This window comes from Muscardinus avellanarius (genome assembly GCF_963383645.1).
Source record: "Muscardinus avellanarius genome assembly, chromosome: 1".
In the NCBI taxonomy this organism is placed as follows: Eukaryota; Metazoa; Chordata; class Mammalia; order Rodentia; family Gliridae; genus Muscardinus; species Muscardinus avellanarius.
In genome coordinates, this window is record NC_137786.1 from 165,220,871 (window position 1) to 165,241,860 (window position 20,990).

Below are 20,990 nucleotides of genomic sequence, written 5' to 3' on the forward strand. Positions count from 1 at the left end.
TCTCTGTAAGGAGCAGTGGAGCTCTTATTTGTTGAAACTAAAACAAACAAACAAAAAAAACTTTATGGGTCCACATAGGTTATTAGTGTGTGTGTGTGTGTGTGTGTGTGTGTGTGTGTGCGCGCGTACATGTTTGTGTTTCTGTGCAGTACTGAGGATTATGCCCAAGGGGCTTCTTCCTCTGAGATACTCCCCAAGCCTTTTTGTTTCTTTGTTTGTTTTGTTTTGTTTTGTTTTGTTTTGAAACAGTGTCTCCTTAGGTTACTGAAAATCTAGCTAAGTTGCTAAGGCTGTCCTCAAACCTATGACCCTTCTGTCTCAGCTTCCCAAAGATTGGAATTACACTTGGAAAGCACCATACCAAGCCACATAGATTATTATTTAACAAATAAAGTTTGGAAAGGAAAATTGGTTAAAACCAAAGATCCATGTCAGATAAAAACAGTGAGTTGTTACGGGCAGGTGTAGGTCCTTAAGAGTAAAAGATTGGCCAACATCTCATTCTACATATGATTTGTGGAGGCCCAAAGAGGTCACAACATTCCATCAAGTGAGTTAGGAATAGATTTGAGAAAACTCAAATCAGCTAAGACTTTTAGCTAATATTTATGATTTTTCACAAATATTTCATTTCTTTTTTTTTTAATTTTATTTTATTGGTGCACTGTATTCATACATCATAGTGGGATACAAACTTTTGTAGACATACATGCACACATCGCCCAGTCAGCCCCCACCCGATCCCCACCCCATTCTCTCCCCATCCCTCCTTCCCATGCTTGGCTTAGTGGTTGACATCTAGTATTATAGCAATTTATCCAAAATTAAAAATGATAATCTCACATAACAGTTTCATTTGTCTGATACCAAGCGTTTGATGATTTAAAGATAGCATTTCAATATTTCTTTTTGCTTTCTTTCTTACTAGAGCATATTTTTTTCTGTTTTTTTAGGTGAAACTATCATATATTTATATATTTATTTTTCAGAAAAAAATCTATCCTAATATGGAATATGAATTCTAGATACCCAAAACGATCTTGAAAAAGAACAAAGCTAGAAGATATATATTTTCTGATTTCAAACCATATAAAGCTACAATAATTGAAACAGTGTAGTACTGTTCTAAAGGCAGATATATAGACCATTGGAGTTAAATACAAGCCTAGAGCTAAATTCTTCCCTATATTGTCAAGTTATTTTTGACAAGGTTTCCACGAACATTTGGTGGTGGAAATAATAATCTTTTAACTAAATATTGTTGAAAAATAATACTTACATGGAAAAGAATAAAATTGGACCTTTACCTAATCCCATATACAAGTATTAACTCAAAATAGATAAAAGACCTAAATATAAATCTTAAGACTATAAACTTTTAGGAGAAAATCTGGGTCATAAAACCTCACAACACTGAAATTGGCAGTGATTTCTTGGATATGATTTCAATGGCACAGGCAACAGAAGAATATACAAACTCCCTAAAAAATAAAAGAAAATATTGTATATCCAAAGACAATGTAAACAGAGTTAAAAGTTACTAATAGAATTGGATAAAATATTTCCAAATGCTATATCTGAAGGTATATTAATATTCCAACTAGAAATCCTAAAAATTAACAACAATAAAGGCAAACAATACAACTTAGAGATAGGTAAAAGACTAACATAAATAATGAATCTCCACAGATAACCAATCTTAGTTGTCTGTTGGATGGAAACTCTTGTTTCTCTGGTTCTGGTGAGTGTTACCTATTTCTTCTTTGTAGTTAATCTCTTTGAGTATTTTCTCTAGCGCTGGTTTTGAAGACATAAATTCCTTCAGTTTCTGTTTGTCATGGAAGCTTCTTATTTCTCCATCTAATTTGATAGAAAGTTTTGCTGGATAGGAAATTTTTGGCTGGAAGTTGTTTTCTTTCAGAGTTTGGAATATGTTACTCCAAGCCCTTCTGGCTCTCATGACTTGGTTTGGGAAGTCTGGAGTGATTCTAATTGGTTTGCCTCTGAATGTCAGTTGGCCCTTTGTTTTTGTTGCCTTTAAGATTCTCTGCTTGGCTTCCACATTGGTCATTTTGACAATTATATGGCGTGGGTATCCTCTTCTCCAATCCTGTCTAAAGGGAGTTCTATAAGTTTCCTGGATCTGTGTATCAACCTCTTGCTCTATATTTGGAAAATTTTCTGCTATTACTTCCTTGAAGAGATTGTTGATCCCTTTGGTATCACTTTCTTTTCCCTCCTCTATTCCAATTATTCTTAGGTTAGCTCTCTTAAGATGGGCCCATATTTCTTCAATGTCAGATTCCTGATGTTGGATATTTTTTTCTAGATTAGAAACTATGCATTCATTTTTGGATTGCTCATCTTCTAAGAGCGAGATTCTGTTCCCCATGTGGTCTAATCGGTTGTTTGTGCTTTGAATTGAGGCCTTTACTTCATTAATTGCATCCTTTATCTCTTTTTGGCTCTCTCTGAGTTCTTTTCGAAGCACCTCTATTATTTCTACAGTTATTTTCCTGATTTGATCTTCTAGAAATCTCTGATTTTCTGTTTTATCAGGTTCTGATGTTGTGGGGTTGTGCACATTCATTACTCCAGTGTTATTCCTCTTTCCCATGATTTTGGAGGTTTGTGCCTTCTCTGGGTTCTTCCCTTGGGTCACTATGGCTTCACTTAAGGTGCTCTGGATCTCGAGTCTGTAGTATCTCAGACCCCACTACTCCTTTACTGGGTTGTATCACAGAGTCTCCGACCCAGGGAGTCGATAGAGGCTGCTTTAAACTATGGGGAGTGCCAGGTTGCACGTTCTCCTATGGTTTGATATCTCTGCCACCACCACTCCCTCACTGGGTCAAGTCCCAGGAGGCCCAGTACTGCGATTTCTCCTCTGTGGCCCGCAATTTGACTCACTGTTCTTGAGTACGCAGATGTAGCTATACTGGACTCGGTGAATTCACTGCTGCTGCCGCCGCTGGTGGCAATATGGCGCCTCTGCCACGCCCTCGGCCATGAGGCTGGCGTATTTTTTCTTCTCTGGTTTTGATTTCCACTCTGAATCCCTGCAGCGTATGCTGAGCTCAGCCACTGGGAGCTTTAAATGCTGTCTGCGCCGAAAGATCCCGCCTGGCTGTTCTGCAGCGGCTCTCCTGGCTTGCTGTAGCCGTCCGTTGAGTTCGCCGCTGCCGCTGGCAGTATGGCGCTGCTGCCGCGTCCTCGGGCGCGTGTGTCTCCTCTGTGGCCCTGAGCTCTGTTCTCAGTCCGCTTTCTCTCTGGAGCCTGGTGGGTTTTTTTGTTTTTCTGGTGATGGTGTTTTCTGGCTATGAAAGGCGCTCTTTTTGTGGTAGTGGAGATTGGTTGTTAGCGGGACTCTTAAGCCCCGCTTTTCTCGGTCGCCATCTTCCCGGAAGTCCCCCAAATATTTCATTTCTTGTACATGGTTCTAGACACACTACACATTTAATACAATAAGATGTTTGCATCTGCATCTTATAAGTAAAGAAACTGAAGAACAAAGAAAATAAGTAGCTTATAGCCAGTAAGTATACAATTAAGATTTGAGCCAAGGAATCTGGACTCTAAATTCCAACCTCATAACCACTCACCATGCTGTTCTAGGTTTTCTACTCACTTACGGAGCCAAGTGCCTCTTCCTTTTCTTATGGTCCACATCATGGGGGGTAAGAAAGGCAATAAGGTAATTTCTTTTGTATTTGTCATGAATTTTGCTGGGGGATAGCATAGTTGTAGCATACTACTAGGCAATTCATTTCTAATATATGTTTTTAGTGCTTAAAGACTATATGTCCAGAAGGGAGAAGACCCAGAGAGGGCCACACCCCATCCTTGCAGCCTCAGTGTTCTGTCTCTGCCTGATGCCTGAACCCAGGATGGACACTGGCTGGGCAAGCCAGCCTCACCCTGACAAGCAGGCATGATGCACAACAGAGCAGTACCATCCAGGGAGACCAGGTGGGGCAGGAGCCATTCTTTTACTGCCTGCCAGTCACTTTGCTTCAATCCAGCAATCAGTGGTGTGCTGTGGCCTTGGAGGAAGCACCTGCCAGCTGCCCAGCCATCCCCATCATGCCACTCGCCATGAGTCAGCAGCAGGATGGCCATCACCCCATCCCTGAGCTGCCAAGGCCAGAGGTGGGAAGTGGAAAATGAGGCCATGAGGGCAGCACACCTGGTGCAGAGTCCAGATGTGCGGACACACATGCAGCTTCATGTGTATACATCCTCATAATATGCACGGAACCCACCAGGACCCTGCAGCCCATCAGCCACCATCCCCCCACAGCACTGCCACACGAGGGAAAGAGGATAAACCACACTACTCCTTCTCCATGAGAAAGTTCACACTCCTTCATGGGGGTCTCTCCTCTGTCATCTGACTCTTCATTTGTACTCCTCTGACCTCCTTCCCAGTCATTTATCTGTGCGTATGAAAGTCCTGCTCATACTTTCTATCATCTCCACTCAAGCAACACCTTTATCCTTCAAAACTCAGCTCGAGGTTAATTGCCCCCACTCCCTGGTTGGATGCAGGTGCCCACCCCAGTACTCCCTGCATTTGGTCCAGTCTCTGCCATCACCATGCCCAGATGCCTGTATTGCCTTATCTGCTCCTCACAAGATGGTTCACTTCCAGTGGCAGCAACCAGATCTCAGTCATTCTTGTTTCCTGGGTCCCAGGACAGTGTCTGGAACATTGTAGTGTTTTTTTTTTAGTATTAGAAGAGTGAATGGATGATGTCTACACACAGAAACTGACATTCCCATAATCACACATACCCAGTCATGTAGGCACGTCTATCCTGGACACCTGCCCCTGCCTCCTCTCTCATCACATATAAATGCACCCAGAGGTGCTCTCCTACTCAGGTGTGTATATATTCATGTGTGCATGCCTACATGCAGATATATGGGCCTTTTATAAAATTAGATCAGTTCTAATAACTTTTATAAAATTGTTTAAGTTCATTAGCTTTTGCGTCCTAACTATAGCCAAACAGAAGAATAGTTTTCTGGGTCTCACAGCTAAGGAAGACAAAACATTTCTCATTCTTTTCTCAAAAATTAAAACCAAAGTGATAATCTAAAACTTGAAAAGCGCTGACAAATAGAACCAGGAAGTCAGAAGCTCAGTAATATTACTCTAGCCTTTGAAGAACACAGCCTCATGTTTAGGTGCAACCATATAATGAACAACAAACAGTAGAGGTGGGCATGGAGATGCACCGCCCAAACTCTCTTTCAAGGAAACACTCATTGCTCCAGCTCATGACAAGGCTGCCAGCACCTGAGGCAGAGCCCCAGCAGTGGAGAGCCACCTCCCTGCTGGTCCCGCCTTGTCAGAGGATGCCCTCATCCAGCTAAAGAGAATCTGAAGGCACAACCATGTCTGACCCATGCAGGGCAGAGTACCCAGTGTGGCTGGCTGAGGCTGCAAGTCTACATCTCAGCTCACCTTCCCTCTCTGACTCAGCCTGCTTCCTTCCCCTCCTTTCCACAAGGGCACTTCTAAAAGAACCTAAACACACTATGATGTCTCAGAATCTGCTTCCCAGGAGATACAAATGGTGCCAAATAATAATGTTTTGCATGAACACAAAACTTTAGGTTTGAACAGTTCTTCCACCCACACTGTATCAACAATACCTGGAAATGTCCCCCTCCTCCTCATGGGGACAGGGGGGACAGATGTTGCTGCCCCGTGTCACTGATGAGGAAACTAAAGTACAAGGGTATAAAGCCTGCTCAGAGCACGACAAGACAGGTGTGAAGCTGGGACCAGAACCCATTTTTTTCTTTTTTTCTTTTTCTTTTTTTCTTTGTACTGGGGATTGAACAAGGGGCATTCTGCCTCAGAGATACACCTCTGGCACTATTTTTTGTTGGGTTTTTTAGGGTTTTTTTGTTTATTTGTTTGTTTGTTTATTTGTTTTGCAGGTCTGGGGATGGAACCCAGGGGCATTCTACCTCTGAGCTCCACCTCCTGCCCTATTTTTTTCTTCTTTATTATGAAACAGGGTCTCAATGAGTTGCAAAGGGTCTCACTAAATAGCTGAGGTTGTCCGCAAACCACAATCCTCCTGTTTCAGCCTCCCAAATGCTGAGCTTACAAGCATGCACCTCCATGCCCGGTTAACACTATATTTTTTTTTTGGGTCTTTCTAATTTGCAGAGGGTCTTGCTAAGTTGCTGAGGCTAGCCTCAAACTTGTGATTTTCCTGTCTCAGCCTTCCAAGTATTGGAATTACAGTTGTATACTACCACACCCAGCTTAAAAGCCAATTATGTCTGATTCAGAATTCTCCACTCCCTCTATGACATCAGGCTGCTGATTGCTCCCACGTATGCAGGATGGTGGAGCAGATCCTCTTGCCAAGGGTTGAATTCCAGACCCCACCTGAGTGTGGGTGTCACTACTCCCAGCATCCTGCTGCCGTGATCCTTTCCCCTCATTGTTCCCAGTCTCTCCTCTAAATCTTGCAGTCTGCAGGCACAAAGATGGAGACCAGAGAGGGGAAGGGATGTGTAGTCAGAAGCTAACTGGTGCTGGAACCAGGACCGGCAAGGCTGGAATGTGAACTCCCACTGCAGGACTGGGGAGGAGATCAGGACTAAGTTGGAAAACTGGAATTGTTCCCCTTTACCTCCAGGTACAAAGCAGGGAGAAAGGAAACATAAAACTACATAGCACCCTCAAGAACGGGAAGGACAGAACTGAACAGAGGTGAGAGGGAAAGGAAAAAAGGGGAGAGACAGAGGGGAGTAAGCAATGAGGAATCACAGTGGCAAACAGAAACCAGAGCCACACTGAATGTGTGAACTAGAACAGGCACAGACCACCCAGCAGGAGCCAGGGACCCACACACTGCAGGGATTGAAACCAAGTGGCCCCCATAAGCATGAATCTGGAGCCATGCTACCTGCTCTGAACACCAGCCCTGCCTTACAGCCTTAGAAAGATAGAGCTAAAGTCCTCAGGAACCCCCAGGCTGAGCTCCCCCAAGGCAGGGCCACAGCCTGGTGCTTATAGGAGCTGGGGCACAGTACGTGAACTCTCTGCCAGTCCCACTGCACTATGCACCTCAGAATCACTGTCAGCCACAGGGCTACACTACAGCCCTAGAGAAAGAGCTTCCCAGGGCTTCCATGGTTTCCTCAGCCCCCACCGCCGCTCAGGCTCACAGGAAGCTTCCGGCCAGGCCAGACTGGTCCACAGCGAGCGGGGCTGCTAGGGCACTGACTCGTGGCTGGCAGCTCCTGCAGGAATTTTAGAATAGACAGAGCCACAGGTGATTTTTGTTATTTCAGCTGGGACTAGAGAAGCATTTCTGCTCTTAGTGAAGGAAAGAGAGGCTTGGAAGGGGAAGGCAGTAGGAACAGTCATGCTGAAGGACAAGCCAATTTTGACTTTGGGAAGGCGGCTGCTTACAAGGAGCCAGGTCTGGATTGCTGCCAGCCTGGTGCCCATGGGTCTTCACGTGCAAGCTGACCACACAGTGTGGCTGGGGACAGAAAAGCCCAACTGGCTCATCAGCTCCAGAGCATCCTCCACTCCCCAGCCTTCCCTGGACCTTCTGCTGCAGCCCCTGCACATCCCCAGGGCCAGGCTCCTATCAGGGCACCCATGTGCTGTTGGGCCTGCATCACCCCCTTACACTAAGCCTTAATTTGCAAGCCATAATACTCAATAGGCAGACACTGGACAGAGACAAGTCTAGGTCTGAATTCTTTCTGCTTTGTGACTTGGGCCAAGTGGTTTAATTCTCAGAGCATTCTTGTCCTTATCCGCAAATGGGGAAAAAATGTATTAACAGCCGTGACTAATAACCAGCCAGCACCTTGGGGATGGCCTGAGTGTGTTCCTAAGGCTCACATCTATTCTAGTTGGTTGGTACCCTGCCGATTCATTGTCAAGTACTTCCAGTACTGCCCCCATGTATAGCACAGGTGATGGTAAGGATTATAGGGACGGACAGCAGGAGCAGGCATGTATGGTACTCAGTTCATGGTGCATAATCGCCTCTCAACAAACAGGTACAAGAAGGAGAGAGGAAGGCTTGAGACCCAAGACAGAGAGGTTCACCCCTACATTTCTGCCAACTCTGTGAATGTGCTAGTTGCTGCGCCTAAAGCTCTTCCCCACTCTTGGCCAATTCTGGTTTGTCCTCAGGGGCTCAAGCACCACCTTCCTTGGGACCCTGCATCCAGAGCTCAGCCACAGGCGCCTGGATGAATCCACCCTCCCTTGGTGCCCAGGTATGGCACCAGACAGTGGTCACCAACTCTACAGGATGCTTCAAAGTTCCCCAGGGCCACAGATAGGGCACAGCCAAAAGGTGTAAAAAACACACCAATGAAAGATGATAACCCAGGCAGGGAAGGGGGCCGGTTGGCTACAGATGCCACAGTAGCTGCAGATGCAGGGACACAAATGGCCCAACTCTGAAGACTTTGTCCAGTTGGTTCTGTTTACAAGACACCAAGGGCTGTTTGGACTCATGGGGGTCCACTGCCCCCTCTCGGGCCCCCACCTCACCCACCACACACTGAGCAGCAGTTCCAGGCCTTGCTTTGGTTTCCCCAAAGGGTAACCCCCCACATCCCTCTGTCTCACCTCTCCACAGCCCCCAGAGCCTTGTTTTGTACTAGGTCCCCTGTGCTGAAGCAGGTGTCCACCTTCAGGACCTCCCAGAGGTGCATGTGGGGTCTCATGTAGTTGATTCTTGCTCCTTATACTTCTCCTCCTCTTCCTTCTTCTAATTCTTTCCCTCTTTTTATTATGGTGCTGGAGATTGAACCTAAAGGCACTCTGTGTCTGAGCTATACCACCAGCCCTTTTTATATTTTATTTTGAGACAGAGTCTTACTAAGTTGCCCAGGCTGGCCTTGAACCTGTGATCCTCCTGTCTTATCCTCCCAAGTATGCAGATTACCAGTGTGCACCAGCATGGCCAACATCAGACACTTCTTTTAGCCAATGTAGCAGCTAAAAACCTCAGAGAAGCTGAGCAGATGGTAATTATTCCCTCAGGCTTCTTCCAGACTGGTTGAATAGTCCTAACTCTGCCTTCTTCACAGTCTTGGAATTGCTGCCTGGAGAATCCAAGGGATCCAGAAAACTTCCCTATGACACAGAAATCATGGTGAAGTAGTGTAGAAGGTCCTTTGCTTGGGGTCCAAAGAGGGCAACCTGATTTTTCTGGATATTCAGGCCGGCAACCCATTGACAACAAGACTGTTGTATTCCTCTTATATATAAGAAAGTGAAGCCCTGGAAGAGGTGCTCAAAACACACAGAAGAAGGAATGAGGGCTGCCGTTGGCTGCTGTGGGAGGTGATCTGGTGTCACCAAAGCCACTCTGGCTTTAGGTAGAGGCTGCGCAGGCCTGCAAGGGCCAGGTCTCCACAGCCGCCTGGGCCCAACTCTCTCCCCTCCCTGCCTGCCTGAGCATCATCGCCCTCCCCCGGCCAGGCGATGAGTTCTTCCCCTCTCCCCCAGAATCTGTCCTTCAGCCTGGAGACTCCTTGAACTTTGTCAAATGTGGCTATTAAAAGCAGAAACCATGCTCTTGGGTTGTCCTTTTGTGGTGCTTCCTGAACCTACAGCCCCAGGCATTCAGTTTTCAGGAAGTGTAATTACGGAAAGCTCCCTCTGAAAAAGAAACTTGTTTTTCTTTCATCATGAATGGGAACAACCAGCCATGCTGTCAGCTGCCCGTGGCATGCACGGGCACAAGCCATGTCCCCCCACACATATCCTTGGACCCCTGAGTGTCTCACGGCAGTTACCTCCAAAAAGGTAGGCAACTTCCTTTCTCTTCATTTTTAAATCCCTGGCATATAGCTCAAGAGCCCCCTAAAATAAAAGTTAATAATGGAGATGATAACTTTATTTATCAACATATATATATATATATATATATATATATATATATATATATATACGGTACCAAGGATTGAACGGGGCGAGGGGCCGTTTTACCTCTGAGCTACACCCCAGCCCTAATTTACTTTTAATTTTGAAACAGGGTTTCCCTAAGTTGCTGAGGTCCTTGTTAAGTTGCTGAGGCTGGCCGCAAACCTGCCATCCTCCTGCCTTACCTACTAAAGAACTGAGATTACAAGTATGCACTATCACACCCAGCTTTACTTGTCAAACTTTATAAGGCTTGATTTTCCTGGTGCGTTGTGGCCTATAATTAGAATAGTTCTTTCCAGCAGAGGCTGTCCTCAAAAGAGGATCCTCAAAAAGACACCACAAAGAAGTAGCCCCGGAGTAGCCAACATGTATAGGGTTTCAGAAGCCAAGTGCAGAAAGAGATCTCCAAAAGAAAGAAGGAGCAACAAGGTCAAATGCTGCTGAGAAAGAAAGCTTAGAACTGGCCACTGACCAGGCAAGGAGGATGTGCTGGGTGACACTGATAAGAGATGAGTCAGTTGCCTGATTAGACTGAGTTTCACAGAAACCAAGAAGAAAAGAATTAGCCATCTGGGTTCCTGAACAGCCTCAGCGAGGCCCTTTGAAACTCACTGGGACCCTGTTTCAAAAATAAAAGGACTAAAAAAAATAGAGCTGGGGGTATAACTCAGAGGTGCAATGCCTCTGGGTTCCATCCCCAGTACCGCAAAAAGAAGGGGGGGGGGGAGGAGGAGGAGGAGGAAAGAATTAGAGACCATTAGTATGAAGCGGAGTAAGGTATAGAATGGGGCCTGCATAGAATAAGGCGAGCGCTTTTCAAAATGGAAGAGTGGAAGGGGTGTGTTAGGGGGTTACTAGAAAATTGAAGCCAGGAACCTTCTGAGCGTCATACACAGTCCTCTATTATTTTTATTTCTAAAAAGTGTCTCACTAAGTTGTAGAGGGCTTCACAACATTGCTGAGGCGCAAACTTGGATCCTCTTGTCTCACCCTCCCAAAAACTGGAATTACAAGCATGCACAGTCCAGGCTAAAGATGACGGCTTTGCAACACAGGTGTGTGCTGGTAGGAATAATCTACAAGAAAGGGAGAGACGAGGGACACAGGGGAATCACAGTACAGATTCCTAGAGTAGACAAAAGTCATGGGACCCAGTGCACCAAGAGAAGTGGTCTTAGCTAGGAGTAGGGACAGTATCTCCACGGTTACAGCAGGAAAGCGGAGTGTGTGGGAATGGCAGAGGGTTGATAGACTTGGTGGTGAGAGGATTCATAGATCTGTCCTGATTGCTTCCAGTTGAGCCTCACGATCCTCTTCTGAGAGGGGTGGGGAAGGCCTAATTGTGGGAACACAGTAGTACTACTGTGAAGTACTACTTTATGAAGTACACTTCATAAAGTTGTTGGGGAGATTAAGTGAGCGTGACACAGCGCCACAGTCACCATGAGAGCGACCAGTAAATGATGGCTGCCCTTGTATTCCTTTATTGAATGTGTGACTCCTTCCTATCCGATTCGCCATTGTATTCTCCGCCCCTTCCAGAGTCACAGAGAATGCTGACATCTCCTGCCTAAATTCCCCTCTTTACCACCCACCCTACAGCTCCTTCCATGGAGACAACACCTCTCACCTGCCTCCAGCTCCAGTAAGGAAAGGCTGTCTGGGTGGCCCACTCTGAGTGGACAGAGCATCACTTCACCCCAGGCGTCCCTGCCGGGCTTCTCACTGGTGACTGACCAGGCCAAGCCACCCTCTCTCTCTGGCCTGTTTTTTATCTGTACAACTGTGGGATGTCATAATCTCCAGTCCCCATCCAGTGATGAATGTCCCAAGGTGAGTCCAGTTTCTAATCCCAAACAATTTTTGAGAGGGAGTCTTTGGAACAGGGCTCTGATGGAATATCTTTAGCGCCATCTGCTGGTGGAGCTTTGTGCGTCTCCTCCTGTTAGGAGGCCCAAGGCTTTCCTGAAGTCGAATCTGAACTCTCTCCAAATAACACAAAACTAGCACTGCACCCAGAAAATTCACCCAGTTCGATGCACCTCAAACTTGCATTGGCATACAAATCATCCAGAGAGCTTTATAAATTCATATTCTGGCTCAGTATAACTAAAATGAAAGCAGGCTTTAGGGAACAGAGAGTAAATGGAGTTGTTTGCAGAGAGACAGAAATGGAGACCAGCCACCATGAGTAGACTTTGGAGAAAATGATGGGCCAAGGCAACCTAGGGATTTGGAAGGAGTATCATACGATAGACTCCTCTTTGCCACCTCTTTAATAACTTATTTAATAACTTAAATAATTATTGAAGCCGGGCGTGGTGGCGCACGCTTGTAATCCCGGTACATGGGAGGCTGAGACAGGAGGATCATGCAGGTTCGAAGCCAGCCTCAGCTACTTAGTGAGGCTCTCAGAAGCCTAGTGAGACCCCGTTTCCAAATAAAATATAAAATAGGTCTGGGAGTGTAGCCCGGATGTAGAAAGCACCTGAGTTCCATCCCCAGTACCAAAATAAACAAGCAAACAAATAAATATTAAAGTCTGCTTTCTCGGACATCAGTTAGGAATTTCTTTTGATTATACATTTATGGTCCTGGCCCTGGTATAGTCTAGCTTTATTCAGGGTAGATGAAAATGTAGGCAGAAGAATAGGAGTGGGAACTAATGATGCCCGGGGAAGTCATTTGGGTTAAGTCCTAAGGAATACTAGGTCTTGTGCAAAAGTCTTGTGGACAGCAGGAAGCATGTGGACAAAAGCACATATGTGTGAAAATGGTTGGATGTTTAGGGAAACACAAATATTGCCACTGGTATTGGGAGGCATGGAGCTACAAAGGTAGGTTGACAATATTCAGTTCTTTTCTAGACATAAACAACAAAAAGCATGTCACAGCTTCTTTATAATACTCGTCACATTTGCAATCATTGAATGGCTTCCTTCCTCACAAATAAGAATGGGCCTGGTCTGTTTGGTGACCCCTGGTACCCTCAGTATCTAGAGTCTGGTTCACAATTGATGCTCAATAAGTAAATGAACCAAACAATTTCCAAAGATCTCTGACTATCAATTGTTATATTTACTTTGTGCCAACGCCTTGGTAGATTGGATGTTCTCTGATGGAAGGGACAGGGACCATGTTGGATTCATCTCTGTCTTCCAGGATGCAAAGAATGATGTCTGTCACCTGGTAGCTGTGTGTGTGTGTGTGTGTGTGTGTGTGTGTGTGTGTGTGTGCTGGGGATTGAACCCAGGGGTATTCTACCTCTGAGCTATACCCCCAACCCAATTTTTTTTTATTTTGAAACAGGTTCTCCCTAAGTTGCTGAGGGCCTCACTAACTTACTGAGGTTGACCTTGAATCTGCAATCCTCCCGTGTCAGCCTCCCAAGTACTGGGATTACAGGTGTGCACCACCACATCCTGCTGTGATAGGCTCTTAGTAAATGCACACTGAACTCCTTGGGGGCCTCAGAAGTCCCGTAGTCCTCAGCCATGCCCCTGGGACTCTGCTGACAGCTCCACAGTGCCTCTGGGCCACTGCTGGGTGACGACAGTAGAGCCAGCACCCCATCTTCTAAGTGTGCCCCTGTTTAGAGTTTGCCTCCTGGCATCCACAGTGATTAGTGTGCACTTAATAGTCTCCCACTACTTGCTGGGCCCCTTATCTCCGCCCAACACAGAGCCTCTAAGCCAGGCATAAAACCAACCCATGTTCTGGGAGAAATCCCCACCCCTGAGCCAGCAGAAAAGCAAACCACTTGGAAAATTGGAAACAGAGAGCTCAGAAAATTCACTCATACCCGACCCTGCAACCATTAATATTTCATAATTTCTTCTGAATTGTGTGTGTGTACATGTATGGGTCTCATTACAATTAGAGTCATGATATGTGTACTCTTTAAGATTCTCTTCTTTTCGACTCAGTAAAGCAAAGTTTAGTGGTTAAGAGCACAGACCCTAAAGACTGACTCCCTGGGTTTAAATCTGGTTTGTATATATGACCTTGGACAACTCGGCAAACTGCTCGGCACCTCACTTTCCCATTCTATAAAATATGGATGCTAAAATTAAGACACGTGAGGCTGCCAGATGTGGTGGTGCACACTTATAATCCCAGTACTTGGGAAGCTGAAACGGGAGGATCACAGATTCACAGCCAGCCTCAGCAACTTTGTGAAACCCTGTTTTACAATGTGAAATAAAATAGCACTGGGGGTGTAATTAAGAGGTAGAATGCCCCTAGATTCAATTTCCAGTACCACCACACACACAAAAAAAAAGACACATAAATCTCTGTTAGTTACTAACTCATGGTATTTTCCAGGTTAATTAATAATTTCAGTTCTTATTTATTTTTGTGGTACTCAGGATTGAACCCAGGGGTGCTCTACCACACAGCCCTTTTTATTTTTCTATTTTGAGACAGGGTCCCACACAGTTGCAGGGGGTGGCCTCCAACTCAGCCTCCTGAATAGTTGGGATTCAAGTATGTGTGTGTGTGTGTTGGGGGGGTGGGGGTTATAGACATGTACCACCTTTTAAAACCTCCATTTTTAATGATTATAAAATATTCTACTGTCTACACTAGCTAATTAACTTAATCATGATTTCTTTGCTAGATGTTTAAGTTATTTCCACTCATTCTGCATTGTAGATAACACTTGACATACATGTCCTAGTACATATATTTATGATTTTTCCATACATAGACTTCCAGAAGTAGAAGTATGAAGCTAAAGGGCAGCAACAGTTTATGCTCTTGGTCTGTACCAGGAAATAGTTTTCTAAAAACGGATTGTAGACATTTAAAATTAAAGTATGCTGGGGCATTTTGCATTTTGCTACTTCCTCACCAGCCCTAAAAGACATCATTGTTTTTTTAATTGTGCAAGTTGAACAAGACATAAATAGTATCACTTTAATTTCGTTTTCTTTAGCCATCCTGGAGACTTAACATTGCCAACTGTGATTAGATTTTTATTGTGAACTCTCTGTATCAGTCAGGGTCTGCACCAGTTACTTTGACAGGGAGAAATTAATATAATGAATTGCTAATAGTGTATTAAAAGACTAAAAAGCAAACCAGGCAAGGCATGGTGGTGCACATCTATTGACAGGTCTTGGGAGGCTGAGACAGGAAGATCACAGGTTCAAGGCCAGCCTCGGCAACTTAGTAAGGCCCTCCCTATTTCAAAACACTAAAAATGTCTGGGGATTTAGCTCAGAGGAAGAATGTCCTTGGATTCAATCCCTGGTACAAAAAAAAAAAAAGAAAAGGAGGAGGAGGAGGAGATGGAAGAGGCGGCGGCGGCGGCGGCGGCAGAGGAGGAAGAGGAGGAAGAGGAGGAAGAGGAGGAGGAGGAGGAGGAGGACAGAAAGAAACACTATGGATCTGCTACCACCCCGAGGTTGGCTACCACTATTAGTGTCCTTGGGGGGAGGGCATCTTTCTACGAGGCCTCCAAGTTGTCTTAATAAATGGACAACATGCAAACTGGATTCAACTGCTGCTGGGAGATGAGCCAAGGCTGTGGGGGTCCCCAATTTATAAAAACAAAATCCAGGATGCTGTTATTCAATGTTAAATAAGTATTTTTAGAATATTTATGCTAATATTGCACAGAACATACTCATACTAAAAATATCTTGTTGTTTATTTAAAATTCAGATTTTACTAACTGTCCTACATTTCACCTGGCAAACCTACAGAACTGAATGATGTTGGGAAAAATGTTCTTCCCCCCACCCACCCACCCACCCAGCCTTTCCATCTCCCTCTAATGCTCCCTACTAGCAGGTCCCCATGTAAAGCCAGGCAGTAAGGCTGAACAATGGTTTACAGATCAAGCAATTTGTAGAAAGTGTGCATTTGGAGCTGAGGAACAATTACCCAATAATTGGCACAGTCCCTTGTTTTGGCTATTCAAGATCCATGTACATTATGCCATACATTTTTCTACCTTCCGGACAATAAAAGGGGGAACCTCTAACAAAATGCAGCTCTCCAAGATATGAAGACTAGCTGGGCATGGTGGTGCACGCTTGCAATCCCAGCACTTGGGAGGCTGAGACAGGAGGATCACGGTTCACGGACAGCCTCAGCTACTTAGTGAGGCTCTTTGCAACTTAGTGAGACCTTGTTTCAAAATTTAAAAAAAAAATAGGGCTGGGGTGTACCCCAAAAAAAGATATGAAGACCTTCTCACCTCCTCCCCCAAATGGGAAGAGGCCAAGTATCAATAGTTGTTTTATTCATCTTTTGGAAATAGTCATACTATCATTCTCTGATCAGGATTAAGTACTTTAAAAATTCAATGACAGTCATGCTTGAAAATTCTGCTACTCAATGACTAAAGTGTAAAATTAACATCCAGCCAAACATAGGAAGGAAAAGGGGGGAGGAATTAGCTAATTTATACCACTGCATATATTCACATAATAATCAAAGAATAAATATACATGATATTATTTATTTAACCAGTCATAAAACTATAGCTGATATTTATAAATCTCTTCAACCTCCTATTCCATGTTTTCTTGTCCTCAGGTAGAACCTTAGCTAGCCAGGGTCCTTTGCCCAGTAGGGTGACCCAAACCTCCATTTATGAGGGAAGGGCTTTGAATCTTCAGTAGTCCTGCCTCTCTTCAGTTGCAATAGTATTCATTAATACTTACTACTGGGCACGGAAGTACTCAAACATGCCCGCAGAGAATCCCCTCTGCTCCAGATATACTCTTCCTGCCAATTTTCTCTTGGCTGCCAGGCTCTATCACTTGTTTAGTGGCATAAAGAGTCCCAAATTAGTCGGCCGTGGTGGCGCACGCTTGTAATCCCTGCGCTGGGGAGGCTGAGACAGGAGGATCGTGCAGGTTCGAAACCAGCCTCAGCTACTTAGTGAGGCTTTCAGCAACTTAGTGAGACCCTGTTTCCAAATAAAATATAAAATAGGGCTGGGAGTATAGCCTGGAGGTAGAAAGCCTCTGGGTTCCACCCCTAGTACCACCAAAAAAAAAAAAAAAAAAAAAAAAAAGTCCCAAATTGTTGGCTGGTGATCTCAACTCCTAATTCAATAGAAACATATTTAAATCCTATTGGAAGCATTTCCTTCTTTGGAACTAATACCTTTAATCTGGTAGCATACAAGGGTGAAGGGACAAAAAACAAAAATCCAGAAATTGGGAAATTAGAGAAAATGGTGAAAGGAACCACGCCCACTTCCAGACCCTTGCACTCTGGCTATGGGAGAAAGCGTACTTGGATAGCTTGCTAAATCAGATCATATGTTGCATATTGTAAAACAGAACATCATTCCTTACTGAGTGTTACCTCAACTCAAGTCTTTTATCTCCTTGGTCAGCTGGCCATTCTACTATCTTATAGGCCAGCTGCTCCTCAGTGGTTAAGTACTCATTATGACCAATGAATTTTTTTAGCATGAGCCTTTTGCTGCATTTAGTTTACTGTGAAATTAATTCCTTGATTAGAAGCCTTGTTCCCTGGAATACAGCAGGATGGCAAATAAGCAAAAACAAACATCGATAGGTAGCTGGGCGTGGTGGCGCACGCTTGTAATCCCTGCATTTGGGAGGCGGGGACAGGAGGATCGTGCAGGTTCGAAGAGACCCTGTTTCAAAAATATAAAATAGGTCTGGGAGTGTAGCCCGGAGGTAGAAGGGCTTCCAGGAACCCCAGTACCACCAAAAAACAAAACAAAAACAAAACATCGATAGGTAGTGGTGCTGGCAGAAGCATTGTAGACAAGAAGTTGATACCCAGAATATCTACCTATTCTGGTAAGAATGGGTCTCTTTCTTAACTCTCATGGGACGATTCCAAGGTAATCAGCCAGCATTAGGTGAGTGGTCCCTCCAGGTGCTGGTGCCATATTAAAAGCTCAACATTGGTCTCTGACATTGACTCAGCAGGATCAGGAATGAATCAGCATTTGTGTAAGGAAGTCCATGCGTAATTGCCCTCTTTGTCACAGTGGTCACTTTGTATGGAAACCCACTGGGCAAGCCATAGGTGGCCGGGAGAGATGCAGACTGTCTAACACACACAAAACATGACATTTTGTCCACCTGGTAGTTGAAAGTCTATTCTCATTCTGTTCTTTGATGTGATTTTATATGGGGCACAGGAATCTTCACACTCTGTATCTGTTCCAAGAGGTCCTTCCATAAGCCAGATGCCCAGAACTCCTCACCACCGGTCTTAGAATTTTGTTTTCTCCAAGTCCCGACTATCCAGCTAAACCATTAACAACTGTTCATGAATCAGTATAGGTCTAGCCATCTCTTGGACCAAAGTGAACAACCAAATTTACAAACTGAAGTTAAGTGTGTCCATTGCCCTTTGCCATTATCCTTTAGACTGACCTTTTACTGGGGCTGTGAAGCTATAACCCTTTACTTCTCTAGTTGGTGCTAGCATATCATTAAGAATAATCTATAAACCAAGCCCACAGTTTTTTGTCCTTGGCCTGAAGATCTAAATAATTCCCAATGCGGCGTTAGATGTGGACTGAGGGAAGGAAGTCATGTAACCCTGGCTTAAACAAGTCTCAACGACCTGGTCACACAACTTACTTGTCCCTTCTGGGCATACTCAAGTCATTTGATGATGACTGCCAGATAGACACAGCCTTATCGCTTGCTGAGTAAGGTTGGCAGTTTAAGGCAGAGGGTCGCCTAGTGTCTCATGGTTAGACTGTGTTCTCATTTTCAAATGTGTCTTTATTCATGTATCCCTTGAAGTAAAGCATTCTATGGAGTTCATACTTCTTTTGGCCTCCATGGAATTATATCTACGCTGTCATTTTGTTTATAAATGATGGTAGTAGCAATACCTAGCTATCTGATCCTCTCTTTCAGGGATTAGAAAAAAACCAAGGATTCATTTATCAAAAGAAGAATACTTGTCTACAAAATAGGGTTTACTATAAAACTTGCATGCCTACAGGCTTAACTAAAAAAAGTTGCTTCTTTTTCCACAGGTCCTAGATGTTGGGAACTCTACTGAGAGTCTTCCCTCGGGGGTTGGGAGCCAATGGCCAGAGTTGATCACAGTCCACTCTCTTGCAGGCACAGCCTCTGTCGCTGTGGCAGGGATCCTGGCTGCTCTGCGAATCACCAAGAACAAGCTCTCCAACCATGTGTTTGTTTTCCAAGGTGCAGGTGAGGTAGGTGCCATCTAGGGATCTTCACTGTTGTCCAGTGGAAGAGTAAGAATGGGTAAAGTATCAAGGAGGTGTTCTGGGGTTCTGAGAAAAGGAAGCATTGTAAGTGTATTCAGGACATTGTAGCTGCCTGAGCCTCAGCATTTGAGTTTCTCAAAACAAGGACTTAATCAGGATTCTGGGAGTTGTAAGACTGGGGAAAAGAATAGGGGCTCGTTTTGGAGAGTCATATGATCCATGCTGAACAGCTTTTTGCCCTGTGTCTAAACATCCTCCTATGGTACTTCCCAGGCAGCGATGGGCATCGCCCAGCTCCTTGTCATGGCCCTAGAGAAAGAAGGTATACCCAAGGCAGAGGCCACGAGGAAGATCTGGATGGTGGACTCCAAGGGGCTAATTGTCAAGGTATTGTCAACCTGGATACCTGGAAGTTTCCTGACACCTACAGTGTCCAGGAACTAAACTGAAAGAGATCTTTAAGGGGCAAACTGCTCAGGCATATTAGAGGAGGAGAGTAATGGCAATGTCCTGCGCTCCTAAGCAAAAGATTCATCCCTAAGCAGCTTTAATTTTTCCCGTTGAAATGTTCTGAATATGTGTGTGCATTTGTGTGTGTTTGTGCATATGTGTGTATGTGTGCCCCATACAGCCTTTTCTCCCACCACTTTCTGCCTTGCACTAACCTTCAGCCATACTGAGTCATAGTTCTCCAAGAGTCAATTGTTCTCTCCTCCGCACTTTTGCACATTTTGTTCTTCTATCTGAAATGCTCATTTCTTTTTTCCACATACCCAATCTCATTCCTCAGCCCCATCCCAGTTTCCTTCTTATCTCAGCTCAAGCAGCCTCTAGATCTCAGTTTCTGAAATCTGTGCTCACACAGGCCTTCCTCTCTGTGCTGCATCACTCTGTGGGACAGGTGCCTTCTACCTGCTTGCATCCCCAATGCCCACTTAGCCTGATGTCAATGCCTGGCACATGGTAAGCACATAATTAATGTGAGAGATGAAGGAAAGAATGAATGAGAGAGAAATAGCTGAGCTTCTCATAGAATGTGGAGAGGGACATGACCCATGACCCCCCTCCCTTAGGGCTAAACTCAGAGCTCCATGCTTTAATGTCTAGGATTCTGCTAACACAGAATGTCAGTGAGAGAAGGCAAACCGTGGCAGAGGAGGGAACAGAGAAGTACATGAGGTCATCATTCAGGAACAGCAGATATCCTCCACAGAAACTGCTCCACATGCAGGAACTTTGTCCCGGAGATCCCCTCCCTTTCCATGTCACTCCAGAGCATGAGCCAGCCACAAGCATAGGCCGCTAAAGCTGCCACTCTTCCCTTTTCCCCAGTTTTCAACTTCATTTTGCTCACCCCTATCTCAGGAATTGTCAAAGATGACGTCTTCACTTTAGTCCTCTTGAGGCCAGCTGGCCCCAAGGAGTCATCAGAAATGTTTGCACTCAGGTGTCAGCATTCATTTCAGCCAAGGACTTCTATGGAAAAATAAAAATGCAAGGAATCTGGAGCTGATCGGGCACAGCCACCTATTCCAAGTCTATCCTGAAGCTCCGCTGAATATTATTCACAGGGAGGTTAACAGTCTATGAAAAATATTCATATTCTTTCCCTGGTCCTAGATGGCTCGAGCCCCATCCCTCAACTGTGCTGGATGTCTTGGGGCCAAGAGACTTTGACAGACTCAAGCATTTCCTAAAACTTTTTTGTCCTGGTGCAGGAAGTACTGAACCCAGAAGCTCAAAGAAATGCTTCATGGATTATCCCTATGTGGTTTGGGTTAAAGAAATACACGCTATGGGTTCCACCTTAGGTTCTACTAGGAAGTCTGATAAAGAACACAGGCCCCAAAACTTCTA

General features: G+C 44.8%; 1 protein-coding gene across 1 annotated transcript in view; it reads left to right on the forward strand.

Annotated features, from left to right (window-relative positions):
• The window catches only part of ME3 (malic enzyme 3), a gene marked incomplete at its 3' end in the record, with an annotated part of 231,122 nt that overhangs the window by 199,487 nt on the left and 10,645 nt on the right, over nt 1-20,990 (forward strand). Inside the window, exons 8-9 of the mRNA XM_080703143.1 lie at nt 19,021-19,118; nt 19,407-19,520. Of these exons, the coding sequence (XP_080559269.1) occupies nt 19,021-19,118; nt 19,407-19,520 (212 nt within the window). The remainder of the gene's footprint in view (nt 1-19,020; nt 19,119-19,406; nt 19,521-20,990) is intronic.